The following is a 26,326-nucleotide window of genomic DNA, read 5'->3' as shown; positions in this document are numbered from 1 at the left end:
TCTGCAACCAGTCTCCTTTGAAGCTGGCAAAGTGTATGCCTGGGTCATAAAGTGTGGATCTGGATGGCTCCCCACAGGATGTACATACTGCCACACATACATATGCATACATAATAGACACAGCCATACATATACATATGCACATTCATGCATACTGCAGACAAAATTATACATATCATACATACTTCACACATACATATACATACATAATATATACATGCATAAATATACATATATTGCATATTTCCTTACACTGCACAAATATAGCTATTTCCTGTTTTCCTCCATACTTTGACTTCACCCAGCAATGACCTTGATCTTTTAATTTAAATATAGAATTCCTTAAGACAGAAGTTCGTCCTGTTTCAACAAGAAATCCTTCTGGAAATTCGAAGTTCAAATCAGGCTATTTTATACTCAGCATCAGAAAGTCATTTTAGAGTCTTAAAAATAGCATTCTCCCTACCTCCACATTCTTACCACTACCCCACAGCTTCACCAGAAAGCTTTTATAATAAATTATTTGAAATGTTTGAAATGTTTCTACAGGCACTTTTTTCACAGAGAGAACAATACCTTCATGTACAAAAATCTATATCTCAGCTAATGGCTAAGGATTACACTGACTAAGGTATAATGAGGTCACAATATTAGGTTAATATTAAAGATATTTCTCTTTAGCCTTTTGGGCTAAAGTGCCAGAGTGGTTATTCCTCTGTGTTAAAAAGTCCTATACTCTGTTTTCATTTATAATAAGAAATTTCATTAAAGTAGCACCCTGACCATGATCTCTAACCTTGGACTCAATGATCTAGTCCATTGTTACTCCCCTCTGACATTGTCAGAAAACCTCTTTTTTTTAAAGAAAGGTTTGATGATGCCAGACTAATACTAATTCCTATTTTTTAACTGTAATGAATTTTTTACTGAATTAGTTGGATTAATTGATTTCCTATCTTGTTATGAAAATAATAGGTCTTATGACAAATTATATATTCCTGTAGCCACTGAAATGAACATTTTGAGAGTAAACTATATTATGTAATAAGATTGTTTGAGCAAATTACAATGTGAATCAAATTGGCTATTGGGAGTTGAAGTTTTGTCTCCATCAGAGTAGGGGTCAGATTCTGTAATAATATCTTTCCAAGATTTGCAAGAAACTCTTGACCAAAAACCTCCCTTTAGACTTATTGAGAACTCATTCTCATCACTTGCGTTATCATCATTATCAATGACTTAATTATTATCTTTGGCATTAAAGATGGACCTTAAGGAAAATGATAAGACAAAAGGTTAAGTAGCAAACTGAAACTTTTGAAAAGTGTAAAACAGTAGTCAATATTTAACATTTATTGAGTGTCTAGTATGTGGCAGGCAGTGTCCTAAAAACTTTAGTGTTTTAACAATAATGTAATGCCAAGATTGTTTTTGAAATTTTCAGATGAGAAAATTGAGGCACAGAGAGGATATATATTAGGCCCAAAGTTATCTAGCTAGTGACGTTGTGATGTTAGTCCATGAGACCTGGCTCCAGAGTCAATGTTCCTACCCATTACACCACGTTGGCTTCTAATTAAGAGGACTATACTCAGAAGATTATATTTTCCTCCCATTTCTGCATTTTAGAATATTTTCTCTGGGATATAGATGATTATTTCTAATATTTGTTTTGAAATACAAATCAGTGCTATATAAAAGGTAACACTGGCCAAAAACCTATAATTAAAGTAGGAAGGCAAGGTTTCAAAAATACATAGACAGTGATATGTAAGAAGAACTTGAATCATTCCCTAATCTCTCTTTATAAGGAGTCTAACACCTTGGGGTGTGGTGAAGGATGAGGTCAGAGTTGGACATATCATTGTTAGGTGCCACTTTTACCCTTTTCAATTGTGGGCCTGTGGCCTGGTCATTTATTCCACCTGAACCTGAGGATGGGAAATAGTTTCCATGGACTAATCAACAGCCACATTTGTTTGAACTAAGGATATGAAACTGGTCAATACTGACTGATAAAACATTTCCATCTATGACCTGACTCTTGATTATCATAATACTAATCTGAATTCTAAATGGTACCTGAAGCTCAGAAAGAGTCATTGTCCAGTCCAAAATAACAAATTTATTTTGGGTGTAGAGGGGTGATTGAGGCCCTGGAAAAATCTACCTCAGTAAGAATTTAATACTTATTACCCCTATCTATTTATCTTAACTTCTCCTTCAGAAGGAAAGTAAGGTCCTAATCTACACCACTGTCTATTGGCCTTTGTCACTGTATCCCATTAGGCAAATAGTGTTCTTATTGCACTATATCCAACTCATCTTTTTAACACTATCCAGCTTTTTTTGGTGTCGGTGTAATATTTTATATAGTAAATGATGTTTTTCTACTGATAGAACATTTTTCTTCCCTTTCATCTCCTTTGACATCCCCTCCCACTTCCTAATTCAAGCAACTAGGTTCTTTGAGCTCATCGCCTCAGGGGAAGGACATGACAAGGTGGAAAGAGAAACCAAAAATATCTTCTTGGTTTTGGTCTAAAAAACCCTACGGTTCCTTGGGGAAACATCACAAGTGAGAGCAGTGCTTTCTTCCCATGACTCCTCAAAGGAAAAACATCTTCCTAAATCTATATTAGAGAGGCAGAGAGACTGAAGAAATGGGCAGAGAGGTTATAGCGATGAGAAGAAAATGGCTGGACCAGAAAGGGCCAATCCAGCCAGGAGTGAGGACTGTCTCAGGGGAGGACCACTGTGAGAGACATTGTCAAGTGTCCAAGGGCTTTTGGAGAGTGAGGTCAGTGTCCTTGCACCCAGGGACTCTGCTAGTTGCCTTTCACATTGGAGCCCAGTGAGGACTTCCCTTGGCCATGCTAGGACTTTGCCTACTGACTGTCCAGCAGGAGTGTTATTGCCTATCCCTGTGCAAGCCTTTGCTGAAACCCAGCTTCTGTCCAATTCACTTCATGAAGAAGTCCCCCCTTCCCCCAGTTTTCAGCACCCACAGAAGAGTGGATCTTGAAAACTTAGATCAGGTTAGCGGATGAAACCAGCTCCAGGTCCCTGGTCCCCAACACCCCACAAGGGGGAATACTATAAAGCGTATACTTATGTTAACTTTTAAAATTAAAAAATAAAATTAAGTAATAAAATAAATAATAAATAAAAAGTAGATGCCTTATTTTATAATGCTATGACTTTGATTCTCCTTTTTTTCTCTATCTCTTTACTTCTATGGATGTTTATTTTCAATCTTTGCTCCTTTTTCTCTGTGCATTCTTTAAATCTTAATGTAACCAAGTATCTTTTTCATTCCTTTTCTCTTTTTAATTTACACACCTTTTGGGGGGAGTGAGCTCATCCACTCTCATGTCTTTGACTATCATTAATATTGCAAATATTCTCAAAGCTGTTTTACTAGCCTTGATCCCTGTCTAAACTCCAGACCCACCTATCAAAGTGTCCAATGAGCAGCTCCTCTTTGATGTACCACAGACATTTCACACTCAGAAGATAAGAATACGTACAGTTGAACTCATCAGATTTCTCCACTCCCAGCTTACTCCTCCTGTGTCTTGAAGAGTGAGACTGCTCATCCCTTTCCAGGCTTTGGCTTGGACAACAGAGATGTAGGGTGTCAGAGAAATGGAGGGAGCACCCTCTACTTGGGGCTTTTTGCCTTTCTGTACATGTGAAACTCTGGAAGAAGATACCTCACAGGCCACCCCACACCAAACTGGGAGTGACTGCATCAAAACATACTCAAAAGCTCAGCAAGGTGGCCTGAAGAAATTCCACAATTGAAATTTCCCAAGCCACTCTCGATTCCTCAGCTGTGGCTAGGACCTAGGTATTTTCTCATATCCTTGATGGGGAACCTAGAACCCCCGAGAGACTGGCTGGAGGGCTTGCCAGTGTGCAGTGGGGTTGTTGCTGTGGAGGGCTAAAGTGGCTTGAGATAAGGGCTGCAGGGTTGACAACCTAAGCTGTGCCCCTGTAAGGTTTAGAGCCAGCCCTGTGTGTGCGTACGTGTGTGTGTGAAATACTACACTAGAGAGGGCAGAGATGGGGCTGAAAGATATAGGAGGAGATAGCAGAGGACACAATAGGGATTAGAGGACCTTTCAGCCCCTGCTGTCTGGAGATTACATGAGCCACACACCTCCCCATACTCTATATTCAAAATGACATTTTAGGGACAAGAAGGGGTACAGCAGAAATCTGAAAGACATAAAGCTGAGTCATCCGAAGGAGATTTTTAAGCCAGTTGGATAGGGAAACAAAATGTTGGAAGATTGAATGTTTAAAATGAGTGAAGATAATTTAACCAGAAAATCAAAATACTATAAAATAACAAGTTTAAATTGCTGCCATTACTTAGCAGAATGGTGGTTTAAGAGAAAGATTAGGCATGTTTTAGGGATTAAAGAAACCACACATTATTTGCATATCTGAGTATCCCTTGGGTATGGTAGTAGTAAGTTTGTTTGTTTGCTTCAATAAAATCACCCCTTATATCAAAACACAAGACTTCTGCTTTCTCTTTCTTGTTTTCCACTCCCATCTCTCATCCAAAATAATCTTTCTGCTCAGTCTTGTCCACATCCCATATCTCCTGGTCTGAAGGGGAAAGAGAGGAAGTTTTTTTTGTTGTTGTTGTATGCAAGGGGCCCACCCTGGACTTTGTTCCAGACCCCAATTTGCCTGAGGTTTATTTATTTATTTTTTTTTCCTCTTTACGTTTTTTCCTCTTTACATTTCTGAAGACAGGAAAACTCTTACAGTTGGAGTTCCCAAGCAGAGGAGAGTGTTGTGGAGTTGTGGTAGTTGTTATTTGTTGAGTATATGTGAACTAAGATGTGTATCAGAGTATCTCTTCATTCTATTGTCACTTCTAGTTGAGCTTTGTGCGTTGATAACAAGTTGTTCAATTTAAATTTAATTTGGATCCCCATTTTTTTTGCTTAGAATTTTTGCAAAAAGTTGTCTTTATGATATAGCACTGAAATGGAAATAAATTCTATACATAGGTGATTGCCTGTCATACACAAGGTAATGGCATTTAAGAGTGTCGAACTTGCCAAGTCTTTTACATCAGATCATAGACTTTTCAAAGGAGGAAGAAGTTGGTGTGGTTAATTTGCAATTACATAGGTCCTTTATTCAGTTATGGAATATCAAAATGTTAAAAGTTGCCAGCTAACTTGTCTTTTGTTTGTTTGTTTGTTTGTTTGAGACAGAGTCTCACTCTTGCCCAGGCTGGAGTGCAGTGGCATGATCTTGGCTCATTGCAATTTCTGCCTCCCAGGCTCAAGCGATTAGATTATCATGCCTCAGCCTGCTGAGTAGCTGGGATTACAGGCATGCGCCACCACACCCACTAATTTTTGTATTTTTAGTAGAGACGGGGTTTCGCCATGTTGACCAGGCTGGTCTGGAACTCCTGACCTCAAGTAATCTGCCTGCCTCGGCCTCCCAAAGTGCTGGGATTACAGGTGTGAGCCACCGTGCCCGGCCATCCAGCTAACTTTTAAGAGAAGCTGTTTGACCTATAATAGGTAATTTAATCATGCAAAAAAACAAAACTGAGTTTAACCAAATAGGAAATGCCGAGGAAGAAATTCTAATACAATTTGATATGGTTTGAAATTTACTGTCAATCTTAAAAGAAGTCAAGACCACAGGCACTGGTGAGAAGCTAAATACAACTGCCAAATGACTGAAAGTGATTTAGAAGGATCTCTATACTCTTTCTATTTATCAAGAAGATTTGAATGCAAATTCTGATTTAGGTATTGAGAAGAAAGAGTTTAGATGGATAAATGAATGATATTTTTAATTAGTTTTAAAGTAAAGGTGACATTTAGGGTAGTGTTTCTATTTTTCCCTTGAAAGCTCTTATAAAATGGATGGTGTGTCTTGTAACCAATGACCTCTTAGACTCCAGAAAATGTGGAAGTTACGTCTTGTTTCTGCTTTCCAAATAATCTCTGCATACTCCCTACCTCTCGTCATATAATCCAGCTATACTGAACAATTTTTACCTTTGTAAATAGACTATGCCTTCTCAACTTTTTGTACCTAATACACATCTTCTGCTTAGACTGATTTTTCCTTTTCCTCATCCTCAAATGCAATTTTCCTGGCTCACTCCTACTCACACTTCAAGACTCAGCTCAGACATCACTTCTTTAAAAAATCCTCCCTGACTGTGCACCACCTCCATATTGCATCCTGTGCTTATCTCTGGCACTGCACTTACAGTGCAATCTTATATTTTCACTTGCATCGATTTAACAACACACAAACAAAAGCAAACATATTTTTCATGCAGCATGGCCCCTAAATGAAAGCCAAATTCTTCATCTGGTGCTTAACTGGAGAAACTATGATCCATTTCCATACTGGGGGTGTGTGATCACACTGTGTGTGGTTGATTTGCTGAGCTATTACAGTTTGTTGTATACAGTTGCAAGGCTCAGTTTGGAAGAAAAAAAAAAAAAACAGAACTCATTCTATCTATTTTAAGCATGATGAATTATAATACAAAGAATCAGGCCTATATACATTCATCAGAATGCTAGAAGTTTAAGGCTGAATGTGTCCAGGATAAGTTCCAGAGATAGCAGTGCTGCTGCCTCTGTCAAAACAGGGAGGCCGACTTAAGAGTCCACTACTAACCTGTTTGGTTTTGAGTTCAAAAGCATGGTGTCATAGCTGTCATTCAGGGACCAGGACACCACTACTATCCCCACTGTACCTACCTCTGGATGCCCACAGAGCTGAAGACCAGACATTGGGACACAGTTGGAGAAAACCCAGAGTCTCCAGGACTGTGCCTCTGAGCAGCAAGCAGCAGGAAGATAGACTTTTCCTCACTTGTGGATTCAACCTTATGCAACAGAAACCTGGCAGCAAGGGATTCTGGGCAGGGTAGTTTTATCAGTCCAACTGGTGCAGGTCAGGAAGGCACTCTAGGAAGATGACTTGGATGCTGAATACTAATTTACTATATCCACCATAGCAAGGTGTACTGTGAATTTCAAGCAAGGGTAGGACCGTTATTGGTTAATTTTGATTCCTCATTAAAACCTACACCTCACATAACTGCAAATCCACAATACATTCTAAGACTTTTGGGCTTTTTGTCCCTTTATAGACTTTCAGCTCCTAACACAAACTGTGTTGTACTCATATTTGAAACACCGTGCCTAGTATTGTGTCTGGTCAAATGAATGAATGAATAAATATATGAATCAAGAAATCAGTAAGTGATTGAAAACCTGTGTCCTTTTGCACTTTTGAATTGAGAAATTCATTTGACTTTTTCCAATTCAGTGGCTCTCGACCAGGGACAATTTTGCCCACTTACCCTCCCACCCCACCCTGGTACATTTGGCAATGTATGGGAAGCACTTTTGAGTGTTACTATTTGGGGATCGGTGGGTGGGTTTACTGTTGGCATGTACTGGGCAGAGACTTGGGATGCTGTTAAATATCCTACATTGCACAGGATTGCCTCCTGTAACAAAAAATTATCCAGCACAAAATATCAGTAGTGCTGCGGTTAAGAAATCTGCTCTAATTACTTCTTCCTCTTACTTTTTGTCTGCCATAATATTCTTATGCCGATAGATCAGAACTCTTGAGAATTTGGGCTTTCTCAGAATTCAAGTCTTCATTAGTCTTTGTTCTCTTTAGGGGGTTTTCCTCCCATAGTCTCTGATTATATGTTAACCATTCTATTCCCACATATATTCATAATGGACCTCAGAGGCACAGAGTGGCCTTTAAGTCCTTGTATTAAAACATTACTAGATAAAGTTTTTGGAGTGTCACTCTTCAACTTCTTTTCTTACTTAATCTCACAGCTCTAGATTTACTAGTAACATTTCGTTCAATTTAGAAAATACCTCAAGAAAGTGAGAGAGGTTATTCTATATTTTGAACCTTGATGGGCACCAATTGTACTGAATTGGTTGATTTTTGATTTTTTATCTTTTTTCTTTTTTTAAATACATGACAATTGACTGGCTAGTAGTCTTGGAGAAAAATGAAATGCTGTTCCTAAAATGGACTTCTTAGAAAAATCCAGAACTTCTTTTAGATTTTAGAAATTTATTCCTTTTCATAATTAAATACTTCTAAAGTATAAATATGTCATAATCAAATAATGATCACAATTAAAACATAAGTAGTCATAGTTAAATCAAGTATGTCTATGAACAGAACAGAAAGTCAATATAAATCTTAAAGATGGAAGTATATAAAATTCAGTTTGCACATCCAACAAATCTTACTGAGCTTTACCATTCCTCTCTGCTAACCATTGAGAATACCTTAGCGAGAAAATTATTCCCAGTCTCTACCCTCATGGAGCTTACATTATTTAGTTAGAGTCTTCCTACTGGATAATCACACAAGTAGGATTTAATTACTAAGGCGACAAGTTCTATAATTGAAAAATCACAGGGTGGCATGAAAGTAAATAGGGAACCTAACGTATTTCTAATCTAATCAGGAGAATTTTTTTTTAAACGAAAGTAGTAATTAAACTCATACCTGAAAGATGAGTAAGAGTTAGCTGTGCACAGTGTGGAGCAAACAGCATTCCTGGCAGAGGCACATGTAATGGCTGGAGGCAAGAAAGAGCTTGTTTTTCTCAGGAAATACAAAGGATTTTGGATTTAATACTTAGTACTGAGGAGCCACTACATGGTTTTAGCAGAGGCATGATTTGATTAGATTTACATTTTAAACAATTACTCTCAGTGCCATGTGAAAAATGGGATTGAGGCGAGGAAAAGTGGGTTAGAGATAACTAGCCAGAAAGTAATTGGAGTAGTCTGGTTGAGACAAGATGGTGACATTAACTGGAAAACAGATAGATTTAGAAGGTGGGGTAAACTAGATTTGGTGGCTGATTTTTGGGGGGTAGATAGCAAAGGGAGATATCGGTTATGGTTGGATCACAAGCTTCTGACTGGAGCATCTGGGAGGATGTGGGTACCACTTATTATGATAGGGAACTCTAGAGGAGAAGCAGTTTTGGGGCAAGTTGGTTAAATATAATACATTTATTTTGGGGCATGCTGTATTTGAAATTCTTCTAACACATCCAAGTATCCAAAATGGAAATACTATAAACATTTGGGCCTATAAGTCTCTCACTCAGAAGAGTGGTCTAGGCTGGAGATATAATTTTGAAAACCACTGACTTTAGATAATGTTTGAAGATGTGAGAATAGATAAGATCACCTTATTTCATAAGATATGAGAGATAATGTTTGAAAATATGAGAGAGAAGAAGGTCCGAGGCTGAGTCATGATAAAAGGTCTACATGAAAAGTTTGGGTAGGGGAGAAGAATTCTCCAAAGAGACCTAACAATAAATCAGGGAAAACAACAGAAGTAAACAGACATGGAAAAACAGAAAGCAAGGAAAGAGACTATTACTAGCAGGAAGGAGTGGAAATCTGTTACAAAGGATGCTGAGAGGTTAAATAGGAAAGACATGAATATTTTCACTGACTTGGCAACATGCACATCATTAGCGACTTAATGCTAGAAACTGAGAGGTAAGAACAGAAGCTAGTTTGGAGTGGGCTGAGAAGTCAGTAGTAGAAGGAAGTAGAAATTGAAGTGATAGCTATATATTTTGTTACTGGGAGAGTAGATAAGATTTTAGTTGGAAATCTGTAGTTCAGTAAAATTTGTGTATGTATGTTTTAAGATAGGAGAGACAATAGTATGTATAGATGATAATGAAAAGTGTCTAGTAGAGAAAGAGAGGTTGAAGTTATATAGGGGACAATGGGTGTTGTCTAGAGGAGAAAGTTTCTGAGAAAGTGGGAGGAGATGGGATTAATAGCACATATCAAGAGATTTTCCTATGATAGAAAAACACTTTCATTTAGTAACAGAAGGAAATAAAGAGTTAATAACTGTGAAGTTTAGAATATTCATTTAAGGCCTGGTGGTGGCTCATGCCTGTAATCCTGGCACTTTGGGAGGCTGAGGTGGGTGGATCACTTGAGCTTAGGAGTTTGAGACCAGCCTGGTCAACATGGTGAAAGTCTATCTCTACTAAAAATAAAAAATTTAGCTGGGTGTGGTGGTACATGCCTGTAATCCCAGCTACTCAGGGGGCTGGGGCAGGAGAATCGCTTGAACCTAGGAGGTGGAGGTCGCAGTGAGCTGAGATTGTACCACTGCACTCTAGCCTAGGTGACAGAGACTCCATCTCAAAATATATATATATTTTGTGAATATATTATATATGAATATATATATTTATATATTTATGAATAGATTATATATGAATATATATTTATATATTTATGAATATATTATATATGAGTATATATATTCATTTAAATGTGATTCTCCTCTAGAATGAATGATCTTAGTGATCTGAGATTGTTTGCACATATGCCTCCAGAGCTTGAAACTAATGTGCACATTCTTGGGAGTTAAAATGTAGAGGGGTATGTGCGGATGCCTTCCGTAAATACTAACCAAGTATTCAGTAGACAAGTTGCCATAACCCTATTGGAAGTGGATTGGCATATATGTTACTGCATTGGCCTGGGGATTGGGAGAGCTAAAGTGGCCATGTATGTAGTACTTACTGGTGTAGTATTTATACATGGTGCTGCTCTTACACTGCTGCACTCACTTTTCACACCCAGTTTCACAAGGCAATTTGTCTTAGGACTCTAAGCAAACAACCAAAATAAAAGTTGATGGGCTCCAAATAACCATAAGAATACTGACGTGCTTGTAGACTTGAACAGGACCGAGTAAGACTGTGAGGTCAGTTTCTCACCCATGTTCTGGGCCGCACAAAAATAGAAAGATTCGCTAAACCCCTAAGACGCAGAGGCAGTTTTGGCTCTGATCATGGCAATGGCAATACATTGGTAAGAATTGCGTTTGGCTGCAAGAAACAAAAAACCCAACTACATTGAGTTTTATGATAGGAGTTAAATAATAGGAGTTTTTTTTCTCACATCATAATAAGTCCTGAAGTACAGGTTGCTGGTGTCATTTCAGTGGCTCAGTGAGGTCAAGGTGAGCATCTTTGTGCTTCTGTTGTCTCCTTATGCTCACAAGTAAGTGCTGAAATTATAGCTGTTACTTCTGCTTTTGAGGCATGAAGAAGAAACTTGGAAGTGCTTACCAGTTGCAGGTGTCCCTTTTTAATCAAAGAGGCAAGCTTCCCCTGAATTCCCTCCAGTGAATCTCTGCTTACATCTGGGCTGGGAGGGTAAAAGGAAGCTAAGAAAGTATATATCTGACTCTATAGCACCTGTGGTTGGAGGCATCATGATAGAAGAGGGTTGGAAATAGCTTTGGGTAGCCCAAGCAACAGTGTCACTTAACAACAGGAGCCACAGGATACCCAGGGGGAGACAGTAGTTCTCAAGGAGAGAAAAGCATTGAACCGCTTGGTAGTGTCAATGGCAAGCCATTGCCAGGGCCCAGGCAGAGGAGGCAAGAGTAACCCCATAAAAATAGCTCTAAAGAGGTTGAAGACACCAGGTGGCATCTGCAAAAGCAAAAAGAAGAGTTTGCAGGGAGACAAAAGCTCTGCAGGCTTCTACCCCATTCTCTAGGAAACTCGGGATAGCTAATCATATCTGTATTACTTACCAACATATTACCAAGAACTTAGCATGGTGACTGGTATATAGTAGATTCTCAATTATTGTTACATTAATTAATGAATAAATGAATCATCTAAGAAAATGGTGAGAATGGAAACAATCAATGGAGTGAAGATATCTCCCATTCCTATGGAATAGAGAAAATACTTGCAAACCAAGCATCTGATAAAAGGTAATTTCCAAAATAAGTGAAGAACTCAAACAACTCAATAGCAAGAAAATAGATAACCTGAATAAACAAATTGGCAAAGGACCTGAATAGGCATTTCACAAAAGAAGACATACAGATGGCAAACAGGTGTATGAAAAACTGTTCAACATTGCTAACCACCTGGTAAATGCAAAATTAAATGAGATATCACCTTATACCTGTTAAAATGGCTGTTGTCAAAAAGACAAACTATAAATGTTGGCAAGAATGGGGAGAAAAGAGAAGCTTATGGGTAGGAAGATAAATTAGGGCAGGCATTATGGAAAATAGTATGGAAGTTCTGCAAAAAATAAAAAACAAAACTACCATGAGAAAATGTGATTCAAAATAATTTAGAGTAAATTTCAAATGTCTTACTGCAAAAAAATGATAAGCAGGTGAGATGGTGGATATGTCAATTAGCTTAATTTAATATTCCACATTGTATACTGTGATGGTTAGTGTTAGATGTCAACTTGATTGGATTGAGGAATGCCTGGATGTCTGGTAAAGTATTGTTTCTGAGTGTCTGTGAGGGTGTTGCCAGAGGAGACTGACATTTGAGACGGTGAACAAGGAGATGAAGACCCATCTTCAGTGTGGGTGGGCACCCACAAAGTAGGCAGGAGAAGGTGGGATAAGTTTGTTTGCTGAGTTTCTTCTTCCTGTGTGGTATGCTTGCTTCTGCTCCTCTCACCCTTGGACCTCAGACTTCAGATTCTTCAGCCTTTGGACCCTGGGACTTGCACCAGTGGTTTCCTTGAGGCTCACGGGCCTTGGGCTGCAGACTGAAGACTGCATTCTCGGCTTCCCCAATTTTGAGGCCTTTGGACTTGGACTGAGCCACTACCAGCTTCTCTCTTTCCCCAACTTGCACACAGCCTATCAAGGGACTTCACCTTGTAACAGTGTGAGCCAATTCTCTCTAATTAATTCCCTTTTATATATACACATGTTCTATTGGTTCTGTCCCTCTGGAGAACCCTAACACATATACATATATCAAAACCCTATATTGTACCCCAGCTGTATATAATTATGATTTGTCAATTAAAATAATATTATTTATTTATTTATCTATTTTGAGATGGAACCTCACTCTATTGCCCAGACTGGAATGCAGTGGAGTGATCTGAGCTTACTGCAACCGCTGCCTTCCAGGTTCAAGCAATTCTCCTGCCTCAGCCTCCCGAGTAGCTGGGATTACAGGTGTGTGCCAGCATGCCTGGCTAATTTTTGTATGTTTAATAGAGATGGGGTTTCACCATGTTGGTCAGGCTGGTCTCGAATTCCTGAACTCAGGTGATCTGCCTGCCTTGGCCTCCCAAAGTGCTGGGATTATAGCCGTGAGCCACTGTGCCTGGCCAAAATAATATTAATTTTTTAAAAAGAACATGGGGAGATAAATCCAAGATGATAGTAGTGGGAAACTATTGCTTCCTTGCTTAATTTGGGATTTATTTCATGGAGTTGGGGCTGATTTGGCAGATTAAAATGGTTAATTTTCAGATGGGAAGGAGGACATATCCTCTTCATGTTCTTTCCTAATATATGTCCTGGAAATAAGCCTGTTTAAAAGAAACACATAGAATTGAGGAGTTTGGGATGGAGATGCGTTTCAGGGCTTTGCCAACTGGGACCCCAACCCGCTGTAGGGACTGCAGAAGAACAAGCTGAGGCGGGGAATCCGGAGTAGCCCAGCGCATCATGTCCGTGCATGTCTTTCTTGTCCTTCAAAATATTCTGCACTTGCAGTTAATAAGGGACCGGAATACTTGGCTGGGGAAATTTCACTCCTGATTAAAAATTCCATTTGTCTGTAAGATGAGTTTGTTTTAATAAAGTGAAAGAGAAATGAGTTTAAGACTACCTAGTTCTTTGCCTCATTTAGATGAGTCAGAGTGAATTGAATCTGTATAATTTTTTCAGTCTTCTTTAGACTGCCTAGTCACGTAGTATTCTCAGAGTTATACATACTTAAAATTGATTTTGTAATTGTGGAAGTTCAAAACCTAATAAGTTTTTGTTTTAAACTCTTAGTTTAAAACAAACTAGGCAAGCAATCTCATCTCAAATCCAGAAATCTCAGATCTCAGATCCTAGAGAGCTAGGCAAGCAATCTCGTCTCAGATCCAGAAATTTCCAAAAATCTGAAATTTTTGTCTAATTATTTGTTTATGCTATTCTTGACTTCCTTACATTTCATTGTTGCAGGTGACAGACTCAGTGTTCCTTCAAAACATGCTTATTCTAAAACCCATTTTCAGTGAATTGAAAAACAACCAAAAATACCCCTATCTCTCCTTAGAAATGAAAACAAATTAATTTGCTTGAAACTACAAAGGGACCAGAATATAAGAGCAAATAAAGATAAGAAAATTGGATTAAAATCCTTTTGCATATATTTTCTCAGGGTGGATAACTTTTTTTTTTTTGCAATTGAGAAGCTATAGGAAAAATAATAAGTAAAAGCAATTACAGCTAAAGTTACTTCCCTAGCTAAATTATAACTTGTTCTATTCACTTGCTTTTGAAATTCAGACCAAGGAACATTCCATTGTCTTTATTACACAAAACACATTCTACGAATAAAATTTTATTCTGTATTACCATCGGTTCTATGGGAAAAAAGTAAGAATTGAAGTTAAAAAAAAAAAAAAAAAGGTGTGACCCCAAAAATGGAGGAAGTAGTGTGTATTTGAGAAGTGTCTCGGGGGAGTCCTCTGAAGAATGAGTCAGAATGGAGATACAGTCTAGGATCAGATGGGTACATTGAAGCAGCAATACCAAGAGGACAGTCAGAAGGTGAAGCATGGTTGCCAGCCTGAGTTGGACACAGAAATCAGGACCTAGGAAGTGGGATTTGGGAAACGGATGTAGCTGTAAGCAACCACAAGAGGAAGCTGGAGCAGGAAGCAGGGATAACAGGAGGTAGAATCAGGAAGAATAGGGAAGGTAAACACTGAAACTGAATGGGGGAAAGTGACCTTCGCTGGCAAGTGACTATATGTGTGACCCCATGGGCTGCTGCACCATCCTGAGAAAAACTGAGGTGGAAGGAGGAAGAAGGGAGAGACAGAAACAGACAGACAGAGAAAGAGGGAGAAGTCCACTGGTGGAAATAGTAACACATTATCAAAAACCCAGGAAAAGAGATAGGAAAAGAGAAATAATCCTGTTTTTTTTTTTTTTTTTTAAAGAAGATGGCAAAAGGGAAGGGAAGACAGGCTGAGAGTGCTTTTCTAGTTTTTAGGTTTTACATTAATTGTATTAATACATGTTTCCTGTCAAACTCTGCTGTTCCCTTGAATGACAGCCTTCACAGTAAGTGATCATTGTCCTTTAAGACTCATATAAACTATATTATTCACAGCTCTTCAACTTTCTAAAAGTACATTAACATTTACGGGGACCATCTGAGTCTTCTATTACAAATATGTGTGTGTGGGTGCTTATTATCACTATTTTTTTCACCTGTAGCTATAGTAACTAGAACAATAGCACTGAAAATAGGTTAAAAAAATCGATCAAAGATTATAAATCTCTGGGATGTGTGTGTATCATACACACGTATTTGATACCACATATACATATGTGTATGCATATATCTAAATCTACATACGAATGTGTGTGTATGTACATACATTGCCATATAATATTCACACCTCATCCCTGATGAAATGCTCAATAATAGAAGACCACCCTGGCAAATTATGGGGTGAGAAAAGTCAAAGTTTCAAAGGTAATGGAACATGCCCTGTATGATCTGAAGAAAGGGGTTTGGTTGGATTGCAGTAATAGCAGATTTCTTATCCTCGATCAATGCACTTTGATGCTTTATAAAACATTAGGGAGACTGCACAGAGGGAGAGAAGCACAGCTAAGTTTTTCTTTGACTGCTAGGCCACTGCATTTCCCTGGTTATTTTCACTGATTTTTACTTAAGCTGTCAGAATCCAACGATTCAGTAAGGTCTAAAAATCACAACACCCACCATCTGTAGCCCTGGAATCTGGTTCACACCCCTATAGACTGGGTAACTTTAGGCAAGTCACTTCTGCCTCCGGATCTCAGGTTCCTCCTCAGTAAGTTGGACCAGTTTTCTGGTCCTCAAGTCTTTTTTCTGCCTCAACATACTGGACAGCAGCTGCCCTAGTAGTAGTAGTGGTAGAACTATATGGAACATTAATTGAGTATCTACTACGTGCCAGATGCTGAGCTAAGTGTTTTTCCTCATTTTTTTTCCATAGCACATAATTTTACATTATATTTTATGATCTCCAATTCAGAAATAAGAAAGTTGACTCAGAGGATTTAAGAAACTCAGCAAGGTCACCCACCTAGTGAGTAACAGCCCTCCTGAATTCTAGCCTATCCAATATCTGGGTGCTTGTTCTTAGTCCCTTCATTATGCTGGTCCTGTTGTCATGATTCTTAAATGGGGTACAGACAATGTCATGTCCCCCAACCCATAGATGTATCATGGTATTGGGAGGGATTACTCTGCAAACATCTGCTGGGAGATTTTTTAAAGACCCTTGGGGGTACCCCCACTTGAATATCACTGAACTAAGTAATCTTTAAGCTTATTTTCATAGTTAAATTTTTGTGACTTGGGATCCTGCTGTTGAGAAGGAAGAACATTTCTATGGCTACCCCTCTCAACAAGATCGAATCTAGCAAAATCTGTTGTGTTTCGTTGTTCTATAACAGCCTGCATAAATTTGCCAGTCACGAGTTCCTCTTTGTCTCCTTCAATAACTCATTGTCTGCAGAGCAGCCTCTGATCAGAAACTTCATTAAGTCAGCTCTGATTTGTCTTCTGATCATACCTCTTAGATAACATATTGAAAATGCCAGCTGGGTCGTGATGGTGCTCCTCTAATTAGGCTGCCATAGGCATAATTTCATTAATATTGCTATAACAACAAATAATCATTTCACTGATGGCTGTGATCCAATTACAGCTTGTACATCAAGCAATTATTATCTTTATATATATGGTAAATATAAGTCAACTGAGGGTCACTAAAAATGACAGCAGTATCCAAATTTAGATTTTCTGATATCTGAAATACATGTCACACCTTCCATCAGGATATTGGCCGATGAGAACACCCTTTCTGAAGCAACTGACATTAGGAATAAATCTTCAGAATCAGATGATCACCCGGCCACATTTTCATGCATTCTTTTCCTATGACAGCAGATGAGAGTGGGAGAGAAAGGTAGAATCTAAAAATAGGTGGGAAAAACATTGATGGGATCTTTGACTAAAGCAAAAATTGGAAGAGTCCTGTTGAGAACCATTCCTGGAAGCTTGTGCAGATTCCTTAGGGCTAAAATGTAACTAAGGGTAAAAAAAAAAAAAAAAAAAAGGATGGTCATGTCATTAAATTACCTAAGGAAGCACTGCCTTTTTTTGCCTTTTTTAGCATTTTCAGAGCGCATGGTGTAGTACCTTTGCTCTGCGTGGGAGGAGTGGCCTTGTTGTCTGTAGGGCTGCACTAGAACATTAGTTGTTTCTTAATCCTATTGAAGTGTTTTTCTTCTTCTTGTTCTTCCCCCACTCCACCTCTGCCTCTATCTGGGATGTGTCTCCCCAAACCCCACATCCTTGCATCTCAAGCTTTAGGTGAAAAGAATGACATGGAAAAGGAGAAAGATGAGAGAACAAGCTCACATATCCTATTTTTGTCCCAAGAGCCCCACTAGTGCAACATTCCTTTACCTACATGTCCCATCTGCGCAACCGTCACCCTGCTCCAGTAACTCCATCTGCCACTGCCATTGGAGTTTCATGTCCCTGACAAATAAAATTAGCCTCTAAATAGGTTGTATTCCAAAAAACAAATGAAGGAACAAACCCCACAGTTTTTGCCTCTGTTTCATCATCTCCAGTATCGTTATCACCATTTACTGATCCTGACTATGTGCCAAAAATTATGCTTTACATGCTTCAATTGTCTCCCTTGTATGCAGTCTTCAGTCCGTCATCACTGTAAAAGATGACGTTGGCCCCACTTCAGTCCTTATTCCCTGGACTAGGTTCTCAGCAGCCACATGGAGCCTTTGTCTCTTTCCTCACCCAAGAATTTCCACCTTGGCTTCCATCCCTGGAGCACCTGTTTTGGCCCCCACTTGGTTGCTGTTCTTTGTTCCCTGTTCTCCATGGTGTCCTCCACTAGGGCTGTCAATCTATGAAATTTTCACTCCACTATCAGATAGAAGAGAGAATATGGAGCATGGGGGTGCTGGTCCAGCTGTCAGGGCTACCACTATTGCAGTTTTTTTCCTGAATACACTTTGGCATGGGAATATACAAAAACTTGGCTTTATAGTTTTATTAATGCCATTATCTCAGCTACATTGTAGTTCAGTCAGCTTTTACAGGTTGATCAAAAAATCCAACTCTAATACTATTTCTTTGTGGTATGCATTCTGAGTTTTAAAGGATTTACAAATAAAGTTTCACAGCATAATCCACTGATATGTTGATGACAGTCCACATTTTGAAGGTGTGTAGAAGCATTTAGAAAAAAACTATATTTTTCTGTCTTGAATTAATCTTAAAACACTACTTTTAGGAAAGCGATATCTTTTTCTAAATGGGACTTGATTTGTGTCCTACAAAAAAGCTAAATTAAGTTTTAAATGAAGTGTGTAGTTTTCCAATCCAAATCTAAGCAACAGACCAAAATAATTGGCAACTGGAAATAACACCATTTGAAAGTATGTTTTTTCAGGACAGGACTGATGTCTTTGCATCTCTATTTGTTCACACCTAGCTCAGTTATTTCCTGGTGTAGAGTCAAATTTCAATAAATGTTGGTGAATATTGTTTTTGAATGAACAGAATGCTGTTAGTCTCTGTGTTTATGCAAGCAAGTATTACACACTGAACTAAATTATTTATCCTAACTCAACCTCCCTTCCCTCCAGATCCTTTTCTTTGTTTCTTATTTATACAGCGTGGAATTAAAGGTTGGCGAACGACTGTTGTAGATGATGGAATATTGGTTGAGTGCCCAGACCAGGAGGAGAGCTTCACACCCTGTCTTATTCTTATCACACTGTCTTTGGATGAGGGAGTCAAGATTTGGTTTGAAGCATTTGTATTTAGCCTGTCACTTTGTTCCCTATTTGTCTGGAGTCCTTTATGGCTGATGAAAGGAGGCAGGGTCCTGAATGGGAGCTGCTTGAGGCAGGGCCCACGTCCTGTTCATCTTCACACCCTCCATTAACATTTAGCCTATGGAGGGAAGGAAATGACCACCATATGTTAAGCACCTACAAAATCAGGCATTATTCTTGGCAGATTATACACATGATTTCATTTAATTAACACAAAAGTCTCATGACATAAATTGTTCTCAGTTCGGAGTTCAGAAAACTGAATACAAGGTTTAAGGAATTTGCCAAAATCACATCGTTATGAGGGTCATGATTGTACACCCAACTAGCATAGTGCCTGATACATAATATAAATGTTTAGTAAATAGACGTTCTAAAATCTGTTCTTCTTTGAATGTCTTTGCTCGTTTCACCACCGAGTGTTTCCTCCCCAGTAGATGTGTTTTATAGCAAAAACAATCATTTGAGATGTTTTGGTGAATGCACAATGACTTTCATGTTTGACTGATATACATTATAGACATTCATCTAATTATATTTATATACTGTTTTTTTTTTTGTAGACACACAAGTAGAGAAGATAAACAGTTATTTGGAACCAAAACTCAGGATGTCCTGGGAGAGGCTAGATTAGGAATTCTTTGATTTGGTAGTCATGAAAGTGAAGTATCTATATTTTAACAGAATGATTAGTGGCAGAGGAATCATCTAAGAAAACTGAGAAGGCTCTGCCAGAGTGATGGGAAGAGAACTAGATGAGAAAGCACTGTTCTGGAAGACATGCTCCTATGAGCCATGGAGAGAAGAGGAGAGGCAAGGTGGGGACAGGGAGGGTGGGCCTCTCATTCAAAAAGATGATGGGAAATTGGCAGGAGACGAGGGTAACACAAGGATAAGGGAACCAGGTGAGTATTTTTGTAAGCGGAGTACGAAGAACTGATAGGTGGTGATTAAGGTGGAGGGGAAGGGGTATAATTGATGAAGACTCTGCAAGGCACTGGTGAAGGAATGTGGGTTAGAGAAACGCCACTTCTCCAAGCCAGGAGGGATGGAGGTGGGCTGGTGAGAGGCAGGTGAACTTGAAAGCCAGGACTGGGGAAAAGTTATTTGCTCACATGCTGAGTTATGAGATAATTTATAATTTTAACAAGTCATGTGAGATCTTGTCTAGGTGACAATAAATAATTGACTCAGAAGCAAAATCCTCCCTTTGCTCACAGGGAACTCAATTCATTAACAGGACCAACAGAATCCTCTCTAGGGAAAGTGTGAGACCTTGAGAAAATCATGCAGAGTCACTGTCTCCCCTCTAACATTCTTATGTAGGTAAAGAAAACAAGTTGAAATGAAGATGGTGGGAATCTCTGAAGAGAAAAATTAGATCCATAAAAGGGTTGAAATAATAGCCCATCTGTACTTCATGTTATCTAATGCTCGATGGCTTTCACATCCCATGTTCCCTACTAGCTCCTGCCCTCTGCTCCTGTTTTTCCCTCTGCCAGCTGCATTGCCCTCTCCACCTCCTCCTCACCTTACTTCCTTACCACAAGACTCATCAAGCTTCTTTCTTCTCTCATACCAGCAGTACTTTCAGTATTGCTATTTGCTGCCCATTCCCATTTTTCATGCCTCAGAGTTCTTTGTGTACATTTTTTATTTATGCCATTTAATGTTCTACATTTACAGGACAGGGAATGTCTACCTTTTCTTGTATCCTCCATGATCCCTGATTGTTAGTGAACACTGAAAAAAATATTTACTCAGTTCATATAATGATTACGTTTTTACGGCTGATGGAACAAACCTCATTGAAATTAAATAATAGAATTTGTACGAGTAACATTTAGGAGTTAGGTTGAGTACTTTGGTCATCTGATCCTCAAGCATGTGCTCTTCTCGTAAACTATGTGCCTCTCTAGAAACATCAAGGGCTGTCAAACGGACATGTGAGGGGGAAAAGTGAAAGTCAGTGCTAATATACAGAGGCTCAGATGACCCAGGCTTTTACCAGCTAGGGCATGTTTTTCTCTTCCAGAAGCTATTTGTGATGTCATTTGCCTGTGTCATGGCCTGCCTCCCCTAGATATTGTCCTAATGTGAGCATCACACCTAATATACTGAAGTAGAGTGCTGACTGTTCCTTACGGACATTTCTGACGGTAAATAAATACATAGAGATCGCTCGTGCCTTTAACAGAACAATACATTGTAAGCACAGTTATCTCATTTTTAAACAAACATTTAATAAATACCTTTGCTTTTATTAGGTATGTTGCATATTGACATATTTTATTTTTTAACTTTTATTTTAGTTTTGGGGTACATGCACAGGTTTGTTTTCCAGGTAAACTCAAGTCATTAGTACCCAGGTACTAAACCTAGTACTCAATAGTTATTTTTTTCTGCTTCTCTCCCTCCTCCCAACCTCCACTTTTTGGGGTTTGAGACCAGCCTGGTCAACATGGTGAAACCCTGTCTCTACTAAAAATACAAAAAGTAGCAGGGTGTGGTGGCGGGCACCTGTAATTCCAACTACTCGGGAGGCTGAGGTAGGAGAATCACTTGAACGCGGGAGGCGGAGGTTGCAGTGAGCCGAGATTGTGCCACTACACTCCAGCTGGGTGACAGAGTGAGACTCCATTTCAAACATCAATAACAAAATGAAGTCTTGTCAGTAGAGTATGTTTCTGGTATCACAAATCTTATCCACAAAGGCCATGAGGACAAAGTGTATACAAAACTGACTTGGAGGCCATCAAACATACTTCACATTGCCCTTGACTCTTTCATTCTTTGTTTCCAATTATCTATGAAAATGGACCCAGGATGAGTCCTCATGAATTGCCTTTGAGAAAACAAGAACATTGACAGAAAACAAATTACAACAGTTCAATTAGATCATGTGCCTTAACTTACTGTAGACAGAGAAATTCTGCAGATAGTGGGCCCAGAGTGAGCAAACTACCGAAGAATTCACAGCCACCACACCAATGTGTAAATGCTTGGAGCCTCCAGGTTACATTTATTTTGTACCAAGCAAAACAGAACATAACTCTATAGTCGAGTTACCTCTTCTTTTAAGGAACGAATAAAGCCGTAAATATTGTTGAACATGGAGAGACAGATTGTGGTCAAGCTCAAAATAAGCCCAGTGAATGGACAATATCTCTGGGTTATGACCTGGGGTTCTTCAGGGAGAATGGTTGGCCTAGAAAGAAGCCACTGGATGAATTCTTCTAACTTGGTAGCACTGAGGAAAAATGTCCATTTTCCTCCATGAACAAAAGTTAGCTTGATCCATGTACTGAAGTCTGGGTAAATGTAAATATTTGGCTTTGCTGTTTTAAAGTTCCTTGATGCATTTTGATGGTTACGTTTCTTCAGAGTTTTAATTTGGGGAGAAATTGTTATTTTCTCAAGATGGTCAGTGGACTTTGGATAACTGGGCACTTTCTCTGGTTCTGCTGAAGAGATTTCCCTGTCTGTAGAGGCCAATGTGTTCTTCAGAGTTGCTGGTTGTATGAGTTTGTAAAGCAGTTCTGTGATTTCTTCACCCCTTTCTCCCTCCGGAATCTCTAAACAATGTATCCTGGAGTAGGAATTCTGCTTTTCCAGTTCTGTCACCTTCTTCTTTAAGGCCTTGATGTCTTCTTTCATAGAGAGGATATCTTTAGTTGTTGTGCATTGTTTGTCTTCATTAACATTCATTCTGGTTTCCAGGACCTCCATCTGTTTTTGATACAAGTCAGTCTTTTCATGGACTTTTGGTATCGCATGGACAATGTCAGTTATTTGGCTGAAAAGTTCAACTTGAGCAGTTTTAACATCTTGGAGCACTACTGTAAGATTCATTTTTCCGTCATAACTAACATCATCTTGATTACAATCATCAGATGTCACAGTTGGATATCTAGTTGAATCTTGGTGCCGAATCTTACATTTGTGGTAAACATTTTTAAAAGACTGTCTGACCTTGGAGACATTTGAAGTCCACATTTCCCTAGCAGCAGCTTTTACCCTTTTGGTGTGAAGTGTGTACATCTTTCATGGTGAAACAAGAGGCAAGGTGTTGGAAAACATAGAATCACAGGAAGAAATAATGTATGAATGAAATGGTCTTTCTCTTACTATTTGTTGGATGCCTTTCCTGATAACATCATAGAACACTCTGTGGAAATCATCAGCCACAGCAGTAGAATCTCTTAGGTGATTAGCTTCTTATAGAGCAGCCCAACTGGAGAGCTCTGTGAAATAATACTCAACTGCATGGAATCCTTCATATGGTAATCATTGACTTGCTGCTGATGTCACAATGACTGCTGACTTAGAAAAAACACATTTAACTACAGCAGTTCTCAAAAGTTTGGTCATAGGGCTCTTTTTCAATCATAAAAATTGTTGAGCAGCCTGAGCAACATAGAAAACACCCGTTGCTACAAAACATTAAAAAATTAGCCAGCCATGGTGGTGCATGCCTGTAGTCTCAGCTACTTGGGAGGCTGAGGTGGGAGGATCACTTGAGCATGGGGGGGTGGAGGCTATAGTGTGCCATGATAGTACTACTGCACTCTAGTCTGGGTGACAGTGTGAGACTCCATCTCAAAAAAATAAAAATAAATAAAAATGAAAAATTATTGAGGATCACACAGATTTTGTTTATTTGGGTTATATCTACCTACATTTTATAGTAGACATTAAAACTAAGAAAGTCTTAGATATTTACTTATTAATTTAAATTTAAAAACCCATTACATGTTAACATAAATGATATATTTTTTATAAAACATAATTTGGTTTTCTAAAAAATATGAGAAGAGTAGCATTGTTTTGCATATCTTCAAATGTCTTAAATACTTGAATTAATAGAAGATAACTAGATTCTCGTATCTGCTTCTGCATTATATCTGTTGTGACATATTGTTTTGATTGAAGCATATGAAGAAAAAATAGCCTCATGGAGATACATAAATGGAAAGGGGAGAGTATTTTCATAGCCTTTTAAGATAATTGAGGATATCATTCTTTGCTACTTTATGAAAATTTGACAAATGATTTTTTTTTAGAAGTTAGCTGTAATGTGTCATTTTAGGCCAAATCAATGAACTTTCGTACTTTGTTATATTAATAGTCACTGGTCTGTTTTTTTATTTTGAATAGATGCATAATATCATGTATTGGTCATTTGACAAACAATGGTTCACTGAATTATGTAGGTCTTCCAAATGTTGACTCATTGTATTATATAGTATCAAAATATCATATTCATTAATATGTCCACCAATCTCACCAGAAAAGCCTTTGAGTATTGAGAAGAGGCCAAGCTCATGGTGGCAAATGCAAATTTTCAAAATTCTAATTTTAGCTTGAAAATCTTGAAATGTATTAAGCTGATTTATTGTTTTCCTTGAAGTGACAGATTCCCTCCATCCATTTTTTGCAAAAATGCTTGCCAAATGCCCAACTGTGAACACTGTAGTTTGTTATCAGTTGTTTTTTCAAGAAAAGATAGTGTTCCATGAAAAAAGCATACATTTGCAACTCAGATACTTACGTACTTTTTCTCATGAAAACCAGTATACTTTGGTAAGCTGCAGAACACTTATGCTTACTTCCCATTATATCATACATAATAGAAAAAAGATGTACTGAAGGGTTGAGATCTAATAAGATTAAAAAGTCTTACTGCTTCATTGAGGACATTCTTGAGTGAAACTGGTTTTTCTTGTATTTTTTTTCCTTTTCTGATTGAGTCACTGTTAGTGTGGTACCCCTGCTGTGGTTCATGCTGAGGTATCAACAGTTTTACCCACCATTGCTTTTGCAATGTAATTTTCAACAGGCAAATGTAAGCACAGTGGAAAAGACAAACGGTGTCCTAGGATTATTTTGAAATATTGTTGCCCTCATGGTCACACATACAGAGTGGCCTCATGACACAAAGCATGCCACACTTTGAGAGCCACTGCCTTAGAATTTAAAAATAACATCAGCCATTTATCATGTTTCTTCTTATAGGTTTTTCTACATAACAGTACTTAAAATTCAAGCCCTTTGAAATATTGAATAATATTTGGCCCATTTTATATACTTTATATATTTTATATACTATATAAGAGGTAAAAACTTAATTTTATTCTCTAAACACATTAGACTGAACATTCTGGAATCAAAATGACATGATACTCACATGTCTCTCAAGGAGCAGTCCCATTCTAATCAAAAGGACATTCCCTCTTGGATCCATGCCAGTTCCAACCTTCTACCAAATCACTGTTTCTTCTATTTGTGCCGAATTGGAGGGTCAGTGTCAGCACAGGATTTGGTACAAACACTGAGCTTAGCCAGCAGTAATTTTAAAATTTTGGCTCATCAATAATATCTGGGATTTTGCTTTACTCTCCTATCTTTCAAATGCTGTTTAGTAACCTTTCAAAAATGTCTAGAAACCTTTCCAAACACTTGCTGAGGAAAATGTTCTCCAAGAGGCAGACTATCACAGGAATGGCATTGTGGGCTTGGAAAGGTTAGAGTTCACAGCCGTCCCATTTACTCTGGCTAAGGCCATTTTATCCATCGAGTTCTACAGAGACAGTGCTTAGGGCCTATACAGTTTTTAAGGGCCAATGAAAATACTTAAGACCAGAAGAAGAAAACAAACAAACAAAAAATGGCTCAGAATACTGAAAGCTGCAAGATTGAAACAATAAATGTTTAATGAAACATCTCTGAAATGTACTATGCCATATTCATTAATTGTTAGATTTAGTATTATTAAAATTTCATTACATTTGGAGGCAATTTGTGTATTACGTATTCTCACTTTCCAAGAATTCCCAGTTAAATTAGAGGGACTGCTTGTCGTAATTACTCCCTCCAGGTTAATAACAGCTAAGACTTGTTGGGTGCATACCAGATACTATTCTAAATATTAGCTTACATAACTATGTTCAGAGAAGTCAAGTAACTTTGCTAAGGTAATAGAGCTTAAAAATGGGCAGAGTCAGATTTCAAATGCTTAAATTCTGGCTCCGGAGTCCATGTGTTTTACCTCTACTGCCTCATAATCATGATTAAAATATATATTTAGTACAACTCAGAAAAAGATAGACATTTTATTTTCAAAATCATACTATATATTTATAGAAGACTTATTTTATTAAAATTTTGTTTGCTTAGCATTATGAGAAAATTAAAGCTTTCATTGGTTATTTTATTTAGCAAAAGCATTTGATACAGAAATTTGTGAAGACTTTAGAAGTTGAACAAGCTCTAATGTATAGATAAAAGTGAGTATTTGGAGGCTATACTTTCCTTACTGTGGTAGACATAG

The 26,326-nt window shown here is 38.2% G+C and overlaps 1 protein-coding gene across 1 annotated transcript; it reads right to left on the bottom strand.

The window, feature by feature from the left end:
• Nucleotides 1-21,989: 21,989 nt before the first annotated feature.
• CCDC54 (coiled-coil domain containing 54) lies at nucleotides 21,990-23,427 on the bottom strand. Its single transcript, XM_003893886.5, has one exon. It carries the CDS (start codon nucleotides 23,035-23,037, stop codon nucleotides 22,051-22,053), a length of 987 nt encoding a protein of 328 aa, XP_003893935.1. The 5' UTR covers nucleotides 23,038-23,427; the 3' UTR covers nucleotides 21,990-22,050.
• Between the last annotated feature and the right edge of the window lie 2,899 nt (nucleotides 23,428-26,326).

This window comes from Papio anubis, chromosome 2 (genome assembly GCF_008728515.1).
Source record: "Papio anubis isolate 15944 chromosome 2, Panubis1.0, whole genome shotgun sequence".
NCBI lineage: Eukaryota > Metazoa > Chordata > Mammalia > Primates > Cercopithecidae > Papio > Papio anubis.
The sequence above is the reverse complement of the archived record's forward strand: the minus strand, read 5'-3'. Positions and strand labels throughout refer to the sequence as shown.